At 44.4% G+C, this 20,017-nt stretch overlaps 1 protein-coding gene and 1 long non-coding RNA gene across 4 annotated transcripts in view; one reads left to right on the forward strand and one right to left on the reverse strand.

The window, feature by feature from the left end:
* The first annotated feature begins 4,560 nt into the window (after positions 1-4,560).
* SH3BGRL2 (SH3 domain binding glutamate rich protein like 2) overlaps positions 4,561-20,017 on the forward strand; it is a 30,526-nt gene continuing 15,069 nt past the window's right edge. For both annotated transcript variants that reach the window (XR_014561984.1, XM_083730973.1), the window contains exon 1: positions 4,561-4,849. Coding sequence is in view for 1 of the 2 variants with exons in the window: in XM_083730973.1 (XP_083587099.1) it covers positions 4,805-4,849 (45 nt within the window). In the remaining variant the exon portion in view is untranslated. The remainder of the gene's footprint in view (positions 4,850-20,017) is intronic.
* Positions 19,061-20,017, reverse strand: part of LOC310840723 — a 51,276-nt gene continuing 50,319 nt past the window's right edge. For both annotated transcript variants that reach the window (XR_014562044.1, XR_014562045.1), the window contains one exon: positions 19,061-19,912. This is a non-coding gene — a long non-coding RNA (uncharacterized lncRNA). The remainder of the gene's footprint in view (positions 19,913-20,017) is intronic.

Below are 20,017 nucleotides of genomic sequence, written 5' to 3' on the forward strand. Positions count from 1 at the left end.
TTACCTTACCTTCACTATAGGGTCCCAGGGCAGGTTGCAACAACAGAAACAGTTCAGTGTAAAAAAGACCAAGCAACCAAACACAACACTCATCCTGATTTGTCAGTTTCTGGAGGGTGGAGGAAGCAGGTTTGTTGTTTAAAAGTACCAAATCCACTTTTCCTGATTATGTGATTGAATCTTACCCACAAAACGGCAACAGTCTGGATGTACATCCAATGTTGTTCTCTCCAGATGTTGTTGAACTACAACTGCCATCATCCCTGATCAATGGCCATGCTTCCCCAGCTAAGGAAGGCACACAACTGGTAGTAATTCCTTCTTGTCAAAAGCAGCTTTTCCTAAGGTGCTCCGAATGCATATGTGCACATGCTTCTTGTCTCTAGACCAGATCTGTGCCCTGCAGAGTTGCAGCAACAGTGGGACCACACACATCATCTTATGTATCCTCATCTGATGGTACATAACAAACTATGTACACACCCAACCTGAGGCTTCTCTTATATGGAAGCCATGGCTGCTCTTTCCTCTTCAAGCCCCTCCTGATTCTAGGAGACATTGGGGTGGAGGATGGCGGGGATTCGACTGGCCCATTCCTCACCTGAACAGTCTTTTCTCCTGCCTCTGACTGGTCCTGCATGCCCACCTTTGTCTCTGACAGCTCTGACCCTTCCTTTCTCCATTTCCCTTGCAGGCAGCACAAACCCCATAAACTGCTATCCCCCTCTCTTGCATCAGTTGCCTGACTGGCCCCCTGTCTCCATCACATGCTCGTCAAGAGCCCCGGCGGTCCCTTACATCAAAACTTGTGTTACACAAGAAGTGTAGTTTTCCTAGCAAAGAATCATATTTGAGAGATAATCCTGGTCTGTTGTGAGGAGCCAGGGTAGAATTATCTGGCAGCTCTGGGGTGGAGTATGTGGACTGTTCAGTGTTAGTAAAGAGCAAATTTGCTGAGACACTGAGGGAGCCAAGACAGGATTTGCTGAGTAAGAGGAAAAGTTAGTAGAATATGATAGGTTATGAGTGCAGTCTGGAAAATCAGGAAGGTCCAGAAATTATACTGCATTTAATGCAACAGGGTCAAACTGGAGCAAGCACTGGGTTTGAAGACAAATCATGCAAAATCAACTGCTTCCTGATGGCAAATGGAAAAAAAAATGCCTTAAATAGCATGTTTATAAAATTCCCCCTCTTTTAAATTCTGTTATATAATACTAATTACATTGGTTCTTCACGAGTCTTTCTGTATTACTTTGTATATTAGGATTATGAGTCTACCGCTCTTAACTACTACACCACACTGGAGAGAGAGTGAGTGGTGGTTACTTGATATGCATTTAAAACCCTTCTCCTGGACTAGGTTCTCCATGCCAATTCCTCCCTGAATACACCCCAAGTGAACCAAGAAGGAAGGGTGATTGTGATCTTGGTAAACATTCACCCACAACATCATTGGGCAGGGGTGAATACATTCCCGACATTGCCAGGACTGCCTATATTTGTTTTCATATGTTTCCAAATAAGGCAGAATCAATCTGCAATGAGCTTTAATAATAATAATAATAATAATAATAATAATAATAATAATAATAATAATAATAATTTATTATTTATACCCCGCCCATCTGGCTGGGTCTCCCCAGCCACTCTGGGCAGCTTCCAACTGAATATTAAAAACAGTACAGCATCAGACATTAAAAACCTCCCTAAAGAGGGCTGCCTTCAGTTGTCTTTAAAAAGTAAAATAGTTGTTTATTGCTTTGACATCTGCTGGGAGGGCGTTCCACAGGGCATTATTCATTATTATCAGAATGAAACCAGTTCTTCAAAAGTATGCTTTGGGGCCAAAAAAATATGCAATGGATCAGGCACATCAAACTCCCAAGAGACTGCGATCTATTCCCAGAGTTGTTGAGCTTTTTTCTGGAAGGACTGCAAAGAGTTGCTGAGTCTTTTTAAAGGTATAAAAACATAAATTGCTCACCATGAAACTTGACGCAACGGAGGGACAGGGCGAGGGGGGCGGGGGCGAAGACATTCACTCCTCTTCTTTAAAAATACAGCGATCGAGAAGGATTGAGAAAGACCGCAATCTACCAGAATCAACCGGTGATCAGCCGTTTGGACAAGTCTGCAATAGGTCTAAATCAGGGGTTCCCAAACCATGGTCCACAGACATTCTGGTGGTTCATGGGAGGTCTGTAAAAATACAATTAAAAATCAACCCACACCTAGAACAGCACATTACAATTGTTACAAGAGGCTGAAAAATAATTGAGTGGTCCACCAAGACCCTCAACAGTTTTCAAGTGGTCGGGGGGGGGGGCTGGACCACTGTTCTAGATTGTTTATGGGCTACACAGGAAAAACAAATAGTCTCCACTGATTCTCAAATCAATTGATTCTTCTCGCATCAAGAATGGCTGCGCCCCATTTCTGAAAACATAAAATCTGGCTTGTAACCCAGATCCGTTCTACTCCTTAAAAATAAAAACACAGCTGTTCAGGCAGGCAGCAGAAGTAAAGAGAAACCAGGCAGACTTTTTATTGGCAAAGCCAGAGGTTAATTTTGTGGGAAATTGCAGTCAAACATACAGGTAGCTAGCAAGTGTAGGGCTAGTTAAAGTATGAAGGAGTTAAGACCACAGAATTGTATTCCTAGACTCAACTTGGTCACGCCCCTCTCCTAGAAGGAAGTTAACTTTCCTTTTTTGCTTGTTCTCTTTCACCATGTGACCTCACTGAGGTAGGATGAGCCTGAGTTTGCTCGCTACAGGCTCAGAGCATGTGCTTAGAGCTATTGCACTGTATTTTGTATCTCAGGATTTCTGCCTCTGTTGACTTGCTGCTGCCTGGATAAATGCATGAACCCCGACCCTTGGAACTTTGTAAGTATAACATTTTAAAACTTACAAAGGTATGTAGACTGTTCAGTACTGAGAGGGGTAGAAATGTGGAAGCTCTGCTAACAGAATAAACATAATATTAAAAGGTCTAACAACATATATTCATCACACTTCACTCTGCTGCATGATTCTATGATTTTAAAACTCTGCTGGGGGCTCTTCTCCTGCAGGAGTGTGTGTTTAGCTTTGTGCTTTGATTCTAAGAATCCAGCCAATTCTTGTATTAGTTACCTCACATGGGTGATCTATATAGGTATTTCCCCCACAAATTTTGCATTTGTGGGGAAAATACATATATTTAATGAATAAAAGATTATTCATTAAATATGTTGCTTGGAAGATATATTGCTTGGAAGACATATATAGGGTTGCCATATTTCAAACAGTGAGCTGGGGGGGGCAAAAAGGGGACAGAGGGAGGAATGCAGTGGCCAATGGAAAATCAGCAAACACGACACTACCACTGTCCGGATTTTCCCAGACATTTTGCTGATTTCTGCCCAGACACTGCTGCCAACTGCAATATTCTGGATATGGGACATGCGAAGGCAGGTAATGGCTGAGTCGTTAAGCAAACAAAGGCTTAACGTACCCTTTAGCAGAGACTCTGTACAGCAGAGAGATGGACTTCTAGCACTGTGTTGTCTTGAGGATTGCAGTTTACCAGATGTGAGGTAGAGAAGAAAAGTTGCAGTCTGTGAAAGGTGACAGGCTGCAGAGAGGGAGTCAGAGCACAATGTGGGTTGGCAGTTTGAATTGGAGGCTGCAGAAATGGGAGAAACACTGGAAGCCTCTCCATCATAGGCTCAGGTTGTATATATGGGTAAATAAACCACATACCATAAAGACACTGCAGTCTCTGCTGTGCCTCATCTCCAAAGGCAGCACAAGCCCTGGGCAAGTGCCTTGACTCCTGAATCTCACACAGCTCAGAGATGGCATGTAACAATATTGGTGTTATTGCATATGTGTAAGGATTGGGAGTATGTGGGTGGCGCTGTGGGTTAACCCACAGATCATAGGACTTGCCAATCAGAAGGTCGGCGGTTTGAATCCCTGTGACGGGGTGAGCTCCCGTTGTTCGGTCCCTGCTCCTGCCAACCTAGCAGTTCGAAAGCACGTCAAAGTGCAAGTAGATAAATAGGTACCGCTCCGGCGGGAAGGTAAACGGCGTTTCCGTGTGCTGCTCTGGTTCTCCAGAAGCGGCTTAGTCATGCTGGCCACATGACCCGGAAGCTGTACGCCGGCTCCCTCGGCCAATAAAGCAAGATGAGCGCCGCAACCCCAGAGTCGGCCACGACTGGACCTAATGGTCAGGGGTCCCTTTACCTTTACTTTAAAGGATTGGGAAACAGTCTGTCAAAGGGATCAATTAAAAACGAGGCAAAAGGTAACAATGTGAAGATTCTTACATGAAATAGGGTAGGACCTCTCCCCAACCCTCACCTTTGCTCGCTGGCTTGTCTTCGTTTTAACTGCTACTCTTTTGAGTAATGAAGCCATGACGCAATGACCCAAACACGGCTACCTCATAACATTTCACGACTGGGGTGGAGTGGGGAAAGGGCGTTTCCAGGCAGTCACAGGACTCCATTTCCCAGAGATCCCCGCGCACACCTTAACCCCTCCCTCCCTGCCGCTCGCTCGCTTTTATCTCCCGAATCCCGCTGCTGGCAGAAGCCACAACCTGCTTATCTGGGCGCGCTCGGGCTGCGCTTCAACAGGGCTGTGTGTGGGCGCGCGCGCGGCTGCGGCTGAAGCCCGCGCTGGGCAGTTGCGCCCGCCTCACCTTTCCCTCGCTAAGCCGCCGGGGCAAGAGAGAGGGGTCCGCCGGCGGTGCGCCTTCGCCCGGGTAAGAGGAGCCGCCGCGAGGCGAATGTAGGCAGGGAGAGAAGATGGTGCTCCGAGTGTTCGTCGCTTCCCTCTCGGGCTCCGTGACGGTGAGTGGGGGAGAAGGGGAAAGGGACGGAGGGAGGGAGCCTTGCGCTGCGCTCCTGAGGGGACTTCCTTGGGGAAAGCCCCGCGGGCGACTGGCAGCTGGTCCCAAGGGGGACGCTGCGTCCCCTCAGCGCCGAACCAGACGCACCAGAACCGCCGCCCTGCAGGTGAACGGAAGGAGGGAGGGGAATCCCCGAGAAAACTGGCTCGTCACCCCAGAGGTGGAGCAGTTCCATTGAATGGAGAGCACTTCGGGTTGCCCTATGGACGCTTCTGCGTCGCTCCCCGCGGAGGGACAGCTCTCTCTGCTTTCTCCCTGCTTTCACCTCTGGCTGGCCGAGCTCGAGCGGCCCCTTTGGCACCCAGCCCTGCAGGACCTCCTGTCGTGGTGTCTGGGTTTTCTGATAAACGGGGCTTCTTTCCTTCCTACAAAAAATAAGGCCAGGGAGACGAATCCTTCCTCCTTCCAACCAACCCATCAAGCACCTCAAAATCAGCACCAGGGTTGCAAACTTGAATAAAATATTGGAGAGGGGGGGAGAGCAGGTTAGCCCCGTCCCACGTAATCGATCACATGACGCCGTGCACCTATATTATTTGAATGGCAATGCCCCTCAACTTGGGGGGGGGGGTGTCAGATATTTCATTTTTTGGGGGAATTGGCAAAGGGACCTCAGCCCCTAGGAGTTTGCTTCTATTTGGCCTCCAGCCCTGGAGGGGCCCCATGTGGTGGTAGTAGTTGTAGTATGGCGATCTGGGTTTCTGATTTTGGACTTCTGTTTGTGAAAAGGTCAGGGAGACAGTTGGTTTTAAGTAAAAAGGGGGAAGGATTAAAGCACCTCAAAATCAGCACGGGATGATGAATGCTCTATTTACTTGGAATGGGGAGGGGAGATGCACATAAGCTCACATGGCTTGGGGGGCTATTGGATCTGCTCAGATCGCTGCACATCTAGACTGTGGTTCTATTCACACGCATTTGGGCGTAAATTGAAACTTGATGCCACAATGCACTACTGGGTAAACATATAATCATCATGTGCAGTAAGGCAAATTTCATTAAGGCATTGTAGTAGAAGACGTTAAGAGACAGAAGAGACAAAAATATTTACGTAACTGAACCAAAAAGTGTGTGCTGAAATATAATTTATACTGACATGCAGAACTGTTGAACAAAAACTTGTTTTCTTTCCCAGTACCATAAAATATAGACTAGTGTAAGTCAAAGACTTATAGTAAATATTAATGTCTGAGTCACTGTGATCCTAACAACTTATCTCCCGCTGTTAGATTTAATTAATAATATTGACACATGATGAACAAATGTGCTGCTTAACCAGTAGTAGATGGCTTTAATTAATATAAAGATTTTTAGGTGACTTAAAAACCTGCCTTGTAACTGGTTAATCAGTTTACATTGAGGTATGCTTGTTTTCAATGGAAGTGTCTTTTGAGTTTGAAATACTGAAGGAAGTGTAGTATGACTTGCAGTGTAACAGGCAAGAGGTGCAGCTTTTAGCCGGAAGGAAAGGCCAAGTTTACTATTCCCACCCCTTATCCATATTATGGTAACACACAAGAACGAAGACAGCCTCCTATAATAGAACAGTGTCAATTGTAACTTACAGATGTCTCAAATTTAAAGTTGTTCCCTGCCATAATTGCCCCACCCCAAATCCTATACATGCTTACATCATAGAATTGTAGAGTTTGGAAGGCACTATGAGGGTCATCTAGTCCAACACCCTCAAATACAGGGATTTTTTGCTCTCCAAGGGGCTCCCATGAGATTGAGTCTCATGCTCTACCAGTGTCATTTGCCACTAAGACTTTCTCAGTAAATATGCTTATGAACTACTTAAGCTGAATGAACTACTGATCCAAGCTTTCAGCCCTCGTTCATAGTTCCCTAGCCTATGACCTGTGGGAACCTATTCTGCACACCATCTTAAAATAGTCCTAAATGCTCAAGAAATGCTTTCAGGTTTCTGTGTTAGCGCCAAAAAACATTTAAAGTGTCTTGTGGCACCTTAAAGGCTAACTGTATAATTCTAACCATGTTTACTTAGTAGTAAGTCCTAATGAATTCAGTGAGACTTAACATCAGGTAAGAGAATGCAAGGCTGCAATACTAACTCCAGTCAGGAAAATCCAGTCCCTGGTTGCCTGGGCAGCCACAGGGCATGATGGAGCCAATGCTTCATTCACAGCCCCATCACTCATGCTAGCAGAGGTGGAAGGCAGGGTAGGTAAATGGCTGTGCCATCCTGGAGCTGGCACAGCAGTTGGGCTTCAGGGATCCAGCAGATTCCAGGATAGTACAACTACTACCTGAAATGCCCCATTTTGAAGCTTCCCATGGACTACAGTGAGGATCTTGCCAGCAGTATTTTTGCTGGCCCATTTGGTGTGCATCTATGCCAGTCAAGTGATGCACCCCAGCCCAGTGCAAAAGAGGTTTGGGTTGAAGCTTTAGTGTTTAAGGTGCTGCAGGACTCATTGTTGGACTTAGGCTCTGGACTGCAATACCTTAAGGACCACCTCTCCCCATATGAACTGACCCAGGCCCTGAGACCATCATCTGAAGCCTTCCTTCATGTGCCTTCTTCACAGAAGGTCCAGAGGATGGCAATATGAGAACAGGTCTTTTGTGCAGTAGCTCTTCATTTGTGGAATGCTCTCCCCAGGGAAGTTTGTCTGGTGCCTTCATTTAGGTGCTAGGCAAAAGTTTTCCTCCATAGCCTGGCCTGTAGCTTTTTAGAAGTCGGTGGGGTAAGATTTTTTAATGTGTTTCTCTTTCCTTTTAGTTTTAATGTATCTATGTGGGGTTTATAGGAGGCAAGCAAAATGCGAGGGAGATGGTGAAAGATACAGGAAATTGAATGCAGATTTCCAAAGAATAGCAAAGAGAGACAAGAAGACCTTCTTAAACGAGCAATGCAAAGAAATAGAGGAAAGCAATAGAATGGGAAGAACCAGAGATCTGTTCAAGAAAATTGGAGATATGAAAGGAACATTTCGTACAAAGATTTCCATAATAAAGGACAAAAGTGGAAAGGACCTAACAGAAGCAGAAGACATCAAGAAGAGGTGGCAAGAATACACAGAGGAATTATACCAGAAAGAAATGGATGTCTCGTATACCCCAGGTAGTGTGGTTGCTGACCTTGAGCCAGACATCCTGGAAAGTGAAGTCAAATGGGCCTTAGAAAGCACTGCAAATAACAAGGCCAGTGGAAGTGATGGTATTCCAGCTGAACTATTTAAAATTTTAAAAGATGATGCTGTTAAGGTGCTACACTCAATATGCCAGCAAGTTTGGAAAACTCAGCAGTGGCCAGAAGATTGGAGAAGATCAGTCTACATCCCAATCCCAAAGAAGGGCAGTGCCAAAGAATGCTCCAACTACCGCACAATTGCACTCATTTCACACGCTAGCAAGGTTATGCTTAAAATTCTACAAGGAAGGCTCAAGCAGTATGTGGACCGAGAACTCCCAGAAGTGCAAGCTGGATTTAGAAGAGGCAGAGGAACCAGAGACCAAATTGCAAACATGCGCTGGATTATGGAGAAAGCTAGAGAGTTCCAGAAAGACATCTACTTCTGCTTCATTGACTATGCAAAAGCCTTTGACTGTGTCGACCACGGCAAACTATGGCAAGTTCTTAAAGAAATGGGAGTGCCAGATCACCTCATCTGTCTCCTGAGAAATCTCTATGTGGGACAAGAAGCTACAGTTAGAACTGGATATGGAACAACTGATTGGTTCAAAATTGGGAAAGGAGTACGACAAGGCTGTATTTTGTCTCCCTGCTTATTTAACTTATATGCAGAATTCATCATGCGAAAGGCTGGGCTGGATGAATCCCTAGCCGGAATTAAGATTGCCGGAAGAAATATCAACAACCTCAGATATGCAGATGACACAACCTTGATGGCAGAAAGTGAGGAGGAATTAAAGAACCTTTTAATGAGGGTGAAAGAGGAGAGCGCAAAATATGGTCTGAAGCTCAACATCAAAAAAACGAAGATCATGGCCACCGGTCCCATCACCTCCTGGCAAATAGAAGGGGAAGAAATGGAGGTAGTAGGAGATTTTACTTTCTTGGGCTCAATGATCACTGCAGATGGTGACAGCAGCCACGAAATTAAAAGACGCCTGCTTCTTGGGAGAAGGGCAATGACAGGCCTAGACAGCATCTTGTGAAGTAGAGACATCACCTTGCCAACAAAGGTTCGTATAGTTAAAGCTATGGTTTTCCCAGTAGTGATGTATGGAAGTGAGAGCTGGACCATAAAGAAGGCTGATCGCCGAAGAACTGATGCTTTTGAATTATGGTGCTGGAGGAGACTCTTGAGAGTCCCATGGACTGCAAGAAGATCAAACCTCTCCATACTGAAGGAAATCAACCCTGAGTGCTCACTGGAAGGACAGATTGTGAAGCTGAGGCTCCAGTACTTTGGCCACCTCATGAGAAGAGAAGACTCCCTGGAGAAGACCCTGATGTTGGGAAAGATGGAGGGCACAAGGAGAAGGGGACGGCAGAGGACGAGATGGTTGGATAGTGTTTTCGAGGTTACCAGCATGAGTTTGACCAAACTGCGGGAGGCAGTGAAGGACAGAGGTGCCTGGCGTTCTCTGGTCCATGGGGTCACGAAGAGTCGGACACGACTAAACGACTAAACAACAACAACAACAATGTGGGGTTTATTGTTTGCTTGTTTATTTGCTTGTAAGTTGTTTTTGGTTGCCCTGAGCAAGAGAAAGCAACTAACAGATTTAATAAATAAGTAAACTTAGCTTGTATATCTTAGTCTGCATTCTTGCAACAGCACCAGTTTGGTATTAGTTTGATAATTTAAAGGTCCTAGGGCCAAGCAAACTATGTCGCATTGAAAAATTAAATAAATTGTCACAGTCATGTAGTAGTACTAAAATCAAATCAATATTTCTTCTGGCTTTGTGTTAGTGGTTCAAATGCCCTATATCTTTGCCTTGGTGTAATTGCTTTTTCATATAACCAGAGACATCTTGTAATCCATTTATCTATTAGGACTGGTAATTCAGATTTCTGTAATTCTGCTAATTCTGGTATCTGAAAAGGTAATCTGATTGTAATTATTGATCCATATATGTTCTTGAGCAGACTTATTGGAGAGCTTCTCTGTAGACCATGCATTTCTGCTGGAAGACTTTTAGCTGTATAATATCTTTGTTCATTTCATCGGCACAAGGAAAGTGGAACCTCCTAATACAGCTTAGCATGATGCATATGCAGTGCTCAGTGGCTAAGTACTAATGGCCAATAACAATTATTTATCCACGTCAGGAGCCTGCTGTGTAAACATAGATTCTTTTCGGCACTTGTACAATGTACAGTCATTGAACACTCATAATAGAAACCTTCCTCCTACTATTACTGTCAGTTATTAGCAGCTGGCTTATATTGTAGTAATGCAACACCAACATCTTTCGGTTTTGTCACATTTTTTTTTTCTAAAGGGTGCAGATGCTTTCTGTGTATGACAGAGGTGGGGAATCTTTTATAGCCCAGTGGACCAGATTGTTATCTCCTCTACTTCCCACAGGCCAAGTTTGACAGGTGGGTAGAGCTGCCCACCTGTCAACCACTTGATGTCACAATTAGATATAATTGTGACCTTTTTTTTTTGCTGTAGGGCTCTTAAGGAAAACTCCTCAAAATACTCTCTCCCTCTGCGCTTAGAAAATGGCTTTACAGGTGCCTACAAACACACAGTCAGCCAAACCCTGCCCTTACCTGCCCCACATTGGGCATCATAACAAGACAGGTGTGGGCTGGTAGGCATGGCTTGGCTGAACTGGCCTCATGGGCCTATTTAGGCCTGCAGACTGGAGGCCTCCCTGTTACGTATGGCGTAAAAGCTAGGGTACTGTAAGAGATGGGTTGCTTAGGGCACCCTGGAGTACAAGAAGTGCCAACCTTGTTTTTCCAGCAGAACTTGAGATATGCAGGTGGAACTCCCATGATATATTAGCAGTGCAATTCTGCTGGTGAAGAGGTGCTGACAGGGCTGGCAAAAACAGGGTGGAATCATGGGGGAGGATCACGACTTTACCCCCATTGGGTGCCAGCTTTTTACACCAGGAATTTCTTCCCATTGGCTTCAGTGGGAGCGGGAGAAACAAAACAAAATCTTGCCATAGTGGCATGACATAGCATAAGATAAGGTGTTGTTCAACACCCAGTTGCATCACACCACCAATTGTATATGAACCCTGCATAGGGAGATAACACATCAGATAAGAAGGTGCAGTGCTTCCCGGGGCCATATATCTCTGGCTCCAAGTCACACATACCTATAGTTCACAAAGGAATGTCCTGGTTTTTGGGGAGGGGAACTATGGAGAAAGGAGCACATTACCTAACAAGGGGGCTTTTCTGTGCACATTGCTAGCGCTTCCCCTACTAGAACCCTGATAGGTACTCTGCCACGAGAGGATCAGCCTCCATTCTGTTCCAACAAAGTGAGTTCCCAGGAGAGAGTACCCCACATGGGTAAACAAGGGAAGAGGGGAAACCACTGTTTCAGTGGATAACTGCTGCAGCCATCTACCACTTCGTCATATGCAAATACTTTGTTCCTCCTCGCATGCTTTGCTCAAGGGCCAGGCCTTCCACTCCAGCCATTGCCACTGCTGCCCAATTCACCACCACTGATGGTGTTTAATAAAGGCTGTAACTATTCCAGCTGTGTCTCTGTTCCTGTGATGGTCAGCAGATTGGGTCCTACCACCCTTCCCATTGTAATGTACCTCAAGTATTAGCATCCAGGGACAGAGGGTTCTTCCCTTGCTTGCTGAAGACCCTGTGCTTGTTGATGGTCCTTGTACAGGATGGTGAGGGGAGCAACCCCAGAAAGTCATTGCCCTTCTGGCACCCTCCCCTCTTCCTTCCAGCAACTTGTGTTACGGTTGTATCTCCAGCTGTTGGACCAGGAGAAGCAGAGGGGTTTGGGTGCATAGCAAGGTGATCCCAAGAGGCACCAGTAATTCTAATGTGAATGAACATGTGTGGCTAGATTGGATGGTGAGGCCTAAGTGAAAGCTGCCATGATGCCCTACAGTCACCATTTGCCAGTCACTTTGGTAATAATAATAATAATAATAATAATAATAATAATAATAATAATAATTTATTATTTATACCCCGCCCATCTGGCTGGGCCTCTCCAGCCACTCTGGGCGGCTTCCATAAAAACCAAAAATACAGTAAAATATCACACGTTAAAAACTTCCCTGAACAGGGCTGCCTTAAGATGTCTTCTGAATGTCAGGTAGTTGTTTATCGCTTTGACATCTGCTGGAAGGGCGTTCCACAGGGCGGGCGCCACTACCGAGAAGGCCCTCTGCCTGGTTCCCTGTAGCTTTGCTTCTTGCAATGAGGGAACCGCCAGAAGGCCCTCGGCGCTGGACCTCAGCGTCCGGGCAGAATGATGGGGGTGGAGACGCTCCTTCAGGTATACTGGACCGAGGCCGTTTAGGGCTTTAAAGGTCAGCACCAACACTTTGAATTGTGCTCGGAAACATACTGGGAGCCAATGTAGGTCTTTCAAGACCGGTGTTATATGGTCTCGGCGGCCGCTCCCAGTCACCAGTCTAGCTGCCGCATTCTGGATTAGTTGTAGTTTCCGAGTCACCTTCAAAGGTAGCCCCACATAGAGTGCATTGCAGTAGTCCAAGCGGGAGATAACCAGAGCATGCACCACTCTGGCGAGACAGTCCACAGGCAGATAGGGTCTCAGCCTACGTACCAGATGGAGCTGGTAAACAGCTGCCCTGGACACAGATTTGACCTGTGCCTCCATGGACAGCTGTGAGTCCAAAATGACTCCCAGGCTGCGCACCTGGTCCTTCAGGGGCACAGTTACCCCATTCAGGACCAGGGAATCCTCCACACCTACCCGCCTCCTGTCCCCCAGAAACAGTACTTCTGTCTTGTCAGGATTCAACCTCAATCTGTTAGCCGCCATCCATCCTCCAACCGCCTCCAGACACTCACACAGGACCTTCACTGCCCTCACTGGTTCTGATTTAAAAGAGAGGTAGAGCTGGGTATCATCTGCATACTGATGAACACCCAGCCGAAACCTCCTGATGATCTCTCCCAGCGGCTGCATGTAAATGTTGAAAAGCATGGGGGAGAGGACAGAACCCTGAGGCACCCCACAAGTGAGAGCCCAGGGGTCTGAACACTCATCCCCCACCACCACTTTCTGAACACGGCCCAGGAGGAAGGAGCGGAACCACTGTATGACATTGCCCCCAGCTCCCAGCCCCTCAAGACGGTCCAGAAGGATGTTATGGTCGATGGTATCAAACGCCGCTGAGAGATCCAGCAGAACTAGGAAACAGCTCTCACCTTTGTCCCTAGCCTGCCGGAGATCATCAACCAGTGCGACCAAGGCAGTTTCAGTCCCATGATGAGGCCTGAATCCCGACTGGAAGGGATCCAAATGGTCCGCTTCTTCCAGGCGTGCCTGGAGTTGTTCGGCAACCGCTCGCTCAATCACCTTGCCCTCATTGCTGAGGCTCAAGCCTTATTTAATCCCTCCCAACCTCAATTATATTCTAAGGGGAAGAGCAAGGGTGAACTCACTGTCTCCTGGATGCTCTCCTTACACTTCCTTGAGGCCTCTGCCTTATGTGTTGGGGGCTAAACTTTTGCAGTAGGGTGCCTCCTGTATTCAAATTGGCTCCTTATGTGTTTTGAAACCCCAACCAAGCCCAGACTTGCTTTGGCACTTGATTGCTGCTGTTACGTGCCTCTGCTGCTTGTTTGTGTGGCTCTGTCCATTCTTTTGAAACACATGGGATGCCTTTGCAGGAATTTGTACACAAGGAAGTGCTGTGTGTGTGTGTGAGAGAGAGAGTACTGAAAATTAGCAATCTGATGCATGTTTACTTGTTAGGAAAACCAACAAAAAATGTATTGTAGCATCTCAATTTATTTTAGTATAAGCCTTCATTCATCTGATGAAATACACTCTGGCACACACACTTATACAGTATGTCATAACCAATGTGTCAGCCTTTGAGGTGGGATAAGGAACCCAGGACCCTCCAGATGCTGTTGAAGAACAGTTCCCACCAACCCTGAACATGTTGGTTGGGGCAGATGGGATTTGGAGACCCACAACATCTGGATGATTGCAGCAAATTCCTTGTGTTTGCTTCAAGGCATCCTTCCCCTTACAAAATACCAACATTGCTACATCTCTGAAACTTGTTACTTGGAAATAGGACCCAATGGATCTTGTATTCACTGAGGCTTGCACTCCCAAATAAGTGTGTGTTTAGGATTGCAGCTTAAATTTCTATTATTATTATTATTATTATTATTATTATTATTATTATATATTGTAGCTAATCTGTGCCTGTGGCTTTTTGTATTAGAAAATCAATGGAGCAACAAACTTTTAAGAAGGGATAGGCATTGATAACGCTGATGAAATGTTGGACTTGATTTTGTCCAGCAGTGGTTCATCTTTTATTGCATCAAATGCAGACGTTTCCTCAAAGCCAGCAACAATGAAAAGCTGTTTCTGCACATGAAATGCATACCCTCTGAGAACCTCTCTTCCACTTCTTCTCCCAACCCCGCTACCACAGAAAATAGGTTTCTCTTATTTCCAAGTGTGCCTAACTGATCATGTGGCGAGTGATTTCATTTCTGGTAGCACTTATTTGGAAGATGAGGGAAAGGAGGGTAACTGAATCTCCTTCTTGGCAATTTGCGCTGTCAGAAATAGCAGTGCCAAGCATCTATCTGGCTTGGAGAGGTACAATCCACTCACCACACAAGCTTTTTGGGATCAAGTGTGCTGCCTCTGTATCCTCACCCCCCCCCCCCGTTATTGCCTTTCATTGTTGAAAAACAATATCTGAATTTGATCATTTTCTGTGGGTTTGAAAAAGAAAACATTCAGTGCAATGGCAATGTCAGACAATTGGAATGCATTCTCTGGCTTCTGATGGTGAGACATGAATGAAGTTGGAGAAGGCATCTTCTACCTAAAAGATGGCCTCATACTCTACTGATCTTGGCATTCTGTTGAAGAGGGTCTCCTACATAAAGCATCTCGGTTCTGCACTGTACAGGAATTGGGCCTTAAGTGTGACACCTACCCTTTGGAACTTCATCCTGTTATATATCAGACAGGCCCCATCTCTATTGCTCTTTTGGCATCTATTGAAGACCTTCCTTTTCCATCAAGCCTCTTAAATAGAAATCTTTATCCTAGTTTGCATCTGCTGTACTGGATTTGAATTTTTTTATTCATATAGAATCATTTTCAAATGCCAAAGTTTTTTGTTTTTTTACCATAAAATCGCTTTAAGGTATTTTATGGAGGGAAATCTCTCAGATCCATGCTTTCTAGACACAGGACAAGCAGAAGTGTGGACAAGCCCTTAAATGGAATCAAATAAAGCATCCCTTCATTTCATTGGTGGTAGAATACACATTTGAAGTTCTAGATTTGTAGGTGCCTGTTCTTTCACCGAATAAAATTAGTTTTGTTGGAGTTATAAGTCCTTGCTCGTTGCTTCCTTGGAAGTGTGAAGGAAATAAAGCAACCCTTCTTGGGAATGTACGGCTGGAAGTTTTCCATCTTAACTTGTTGACACCTGTCTGGCGACTGCACATTTTTTGTGCCTACTTCTAAACTGCTTAATACGGTATTGACATTTGTTTAGCCGACTCTTGTTATCTGCTGATTCTGCTTTCGGGCTAAGCTGCTGAATAAATTTGCTCCGACGTGCAGAAATGCTAGTCCTGTGTTCCCTACCAGTTGATGAGCTAATTGTCTCTGTTGAAAGGGGGAGTGTAAGCTCTGATTGTGAACCAGCTGACAAATAACATATTTCAGAGGTTACTGCATTTTGCTTTGTCCATTGGCATTAATGCATTCACCGAGCTGAGCTTTCCCCATTTACATTCAAAATGTGTGTGTGTGTGTGTGTGTGTGTAGCATTTAGCAAGTGCAAATCTCCCCCCCCCCCTTCCTATATTAGAAGTTTGGAATGATGCATTTCAGTTTTATTCTTTTGGTCACTTTAAAGGCACTGGAACAAAAGGTGAACTCTGTATATTAATTACTTGTATATTAATGTTAATGTGGATTAACTAGGCACTTGCAGCTGACCTGCAAGTATTTGGCTTGCTAGTTTGACACAGGATATTCAGTCTAGTTTCTCATGGTCCCATTGGCTTTCATGCCTCCTTGATACCTTCTGCCAAAGTTGACCAGTCATCAGAGCTGCTGTGCCTCTCTGTTCCCATCCTGCCAAGAACACAGTTCTGCACAAGAGTTTTCCCTAGCCCATCTTTCCCACTAATCCACCAGATGGGTAGAGTGTAAATAAAATTATTATTATTATTATTATTATTATTATTATTATTATTATTATTATTATTAATTTCCTCATCTCTTTAGACTCATTTGTCCTGAGGCCCTTTCCTGCCACTGCATGTAAACAGCAGATTATTTTCCTCATCTCCCTACTATATGTTCTCTATATTTCATCCCCATGGCCTATCTCTTCCCTTTACTTCAGCAACCCTTCTTCTAGGGTCTCTCAGTCTTCTATGCATCCTGGATTGAGAGTAAACGGTAAAGAGACCCCTGACCATTAGGTCCAGTCGTGGCCAACTCTGGGGTTGTGGCGCTCATACACCATCAAATTTGAAACAACCAAATGCACTCCTTTCATGGGGTGTATACACACTACCCACATCAGCAGGAAATTTGTAGCTTTTTTCACCTCCCTGTGTCTACAGGTAGTGGAGTAGACTTGCATAGCCACCTTTTAAAAAATACGATGATGTGTACACAGCATATGCTTGTAGTTTTTGAAGCAACCCTGAACTCTCTTACGTTCCTAATCCTCTCTTTTACTTGGTCAGCATTGCTGGTTCTTGACTACTTCTCTCCTCCTGGTGCTGAGATTGACAATCTGTTCCTAGTAGATAGATGTATATAATATGTGTAACATGATGCACAGTGAAAAACACATGGCATTGTTGTAAATGCAGTAGTGTATCTCCTGTGAGGTTTTCCTTCCTAGCCAAAGTTTCCTTCGCAGAAGTTGTACTTCTTCACAACAGTCTGTCAATGAACTGCTCCCCTTCCAGCAATTAGAACGTTTGCAAACAACCCAGGCAAAGATTGTAGTTGATAGTTAAAATGATATTAAAAGTGGCTATTATGTGTCACTGTCTCAATAACTCCACAATTCTACAGTTCTATGATTTTATGAAGTAGTGTGGTAACCCACTATTTTAGGAAATACTGGACTACAGGATAACACTTATTAAATATAATTGTGCTAACAAGTGAAAAAAGGGATTGTATGAGTATGTATATTATTATTGTGTATGAATTTAATTATATATAATTAACTGCATACATGTAATACAATATAACCCCCCCACACTTGTTAACACAGTTACGGTATATTTAATAAGAGTTGTCTTCTAGTCAAGCAAATCCATGGTCTGTACACCCTTTTTTTTTTGCTAAGATTACAGGTTTGAGCATAGAAAAATGTAATTTTCACAAAACAGAATGTTAGGTTAAAGGAATTAATGTTGAGTATAGTCAACATTTTGGATGTCATCTGGTGAACCTGCATTTTTTGAAATTGAGGAAATACACATCTGCTGTATCTTTGAGGAGGATTGATGCACCTGTTATCTTGCAATCAAAACACAAACTCACACCAGTGATTCTAGATGTGAGCAATATAATGTATATGAATAACATTGCAATAACTCCTAGGCTGCATTGTTATGCTCATGGACTAAAATGCAATTTACATCTGAGTAAGCAAATACTGGTATATGTTGCCATTTATTGTAGTGCACTATGTTGTGCTTCTATCTTTGCCATTTTTCAGACTGGAGATATGAGTGGAAAACACTCACCAGATTGTGCTTTATGGATTACTTGCTGTGAATAACCCATCTGTAAATCTCCATTTTCTGTCTTCTGAACAGTCATTAACAATGTATGTGCATACAGACATGTCCTTCATGAATTGTCATTACTAAAGACATTTCCCACTTACAACAGCCAAGAGTCTAAGGAAGGATGTAAAAGGCGCATAACAGGCATTAAGAGAGCCTCAATGCTATATTTTTTAAAGAGGCAAAAGGATTGCACTGTGTTATAAGGACTAGACAGATTGTGCCAGCTTGATTAGAGGGCAATGCATCAAACAACAATCTTTGCAAAAATTAACCTCCCACTGCTGGTTTTTTTTTTAATGTTTAAAAATTGGAGAGCATATTGCATGATAACATTCTCTCATCTCCCCACGCCCCAAATGTGTGGCACATTAGAAGTTAATTGAACATCTGCCTGGAGAAGCCAGCAGCTCTCCTGTGATGTACATAATGATGCGGTTGCCATGGCAAATAGCCACCGAATCACTGATTTTCGCCTTTCTCAGGCCCCCAGCAGGGCTTCTTAACGGAGTATTGCTCAGATGATCCCAGCATATGTCTCAGCTGAGTCAATGGCCTGCTGGAGAAACGGTTTTTATTGGCTGTTGCCTAATTTCGCTCCATAACATCAACCCTTTCCCTTGAATTCAAGTTTAATTATTTGTAAGGAAACAAGAGAACCTGCCCTTTTCAGTTGAGGTGTCAACAGAGGCAAATTGGTAGCTTCATGCAACCCTAGAAAGCGATGACAAGGCCACTTAACCAACCCTGCGCTTTAAGAGTAATCCAGAATAAAATTGCTTTGGAGTGAATTTGTGCAACCTATTGCGTCCAGAAATTCTATAGGTTCACAGAATAGTAAGATATTTAGGCATAGCCCATTGGAAATATTCTTCAGCAAATACAAAAATTGGACATCTTCAACCTGTTTTTAAAAGAAAAAAATCTAATTTCAATTAGTTTAGCAATGAAAAAAGCTCTTATATATCAAACATATTGTTGGCATCCATCTGTCTCAAGAGACAATGGAGTGTGTGTCTGGGGGTGAAGTCAAATTGCTGCTTTAGCAGCATGCAAGGTTGCATGGGGTGCAAGGTCCTGGGTTGCCCAGATAACAAGACCCCCCTCTTAGCCTTTCTGCTGTGGTCCAAAGGAAGGCAGAGCAATAAGTTTGTCACCAGCTTGGCTGCTGGAGTTGCCGCAAAGAGGTGTACAAGGTGCCATCCAATCATCTTAGCGATTCCACTCTGGATTTGTTTAGTGTTTACTCCTTAGCCGTTTCTCAGGGAGATACTCTTTTTTTATCATAACAATTGTAATCCTCTCAAGTCAGCTTAGAGGTGGCAGGCTTGGGGATTTCTGTCTTTCTCCTCATCACAACCCTGCAAGGTAGTCTAAGCTGAGAGGCAGAAGCTGAAGATCACGCATCATGAATCCATATTCAAATAGCAAAGATGCCTTTTGTTGCTTCCTTCAGTTCGGCAGTGACAGAAGCTGTACTCTTTTATCAAAGCATATTAAGGCCCAGGCAAGATGCTAGTTGCGTTATCTGGCATTTAGACAGGATAAGGTGAACAGTTTACTATGCTCTAGTGATTTATTCCCTGAGGGAACCAACAGAAACAAAAAATTAGAAAGCAGGCGCAGCTCACCCATGGCTGCGTCAAGCACATCTGCCTGCCTTATGTAATGAGGTTGCAGACACAGAGTCCTGAGTGCTGACACTATACTGAACTAAATCCCAAATACCATTCGTTCATATCTTGAGTCTGAGTGTGGCTCCATCTTGTCTGCCTCTCTTCACCCCTAGCTACATCAAGTGGAAGTATATGGTGATCTACTCATTGTTCAGATAGGTTAGCTAAGCTGTACTGGCTGGCGCTAATGGGCGCTGTAGTCCGAAGTATTTTCAAGGCATGATGACAGTGTCTTCAAGGCACCAGGCTGATGGGTTAGTCCTGTTCAGTGCCTCCCTTGTTGTCACATGGCTTAGGTCAGCTTCTCTGAATTTGGATGTAGCAGGGAGACTTTTCTGCTTGTGTCTAAACCTGCCCATTGATTCAGAGAATAAAAAACCTGTGGGGAAAAATAGAATTTAAAATTGGCCATGGGAATGAAAGGCTGCATTCTTGGGTTCAATAGTTGCACTTAAGAGACCTGCATCGACAAGAACATTTTTTG

Source organism: Podarcis gaigeae, assembly GCF_964106915.1.
Source record: "Podarcis gaigeae genome assembly, chromosome: 3".
In the NCBI taxonomy this organism is placed as follows: domain Eukaryota; kingdom Metazoa; phylum Chordata; class Lepidosauria; order Squamata; family Lacertidae; genus Podarcis; species Podarcis gaigeae.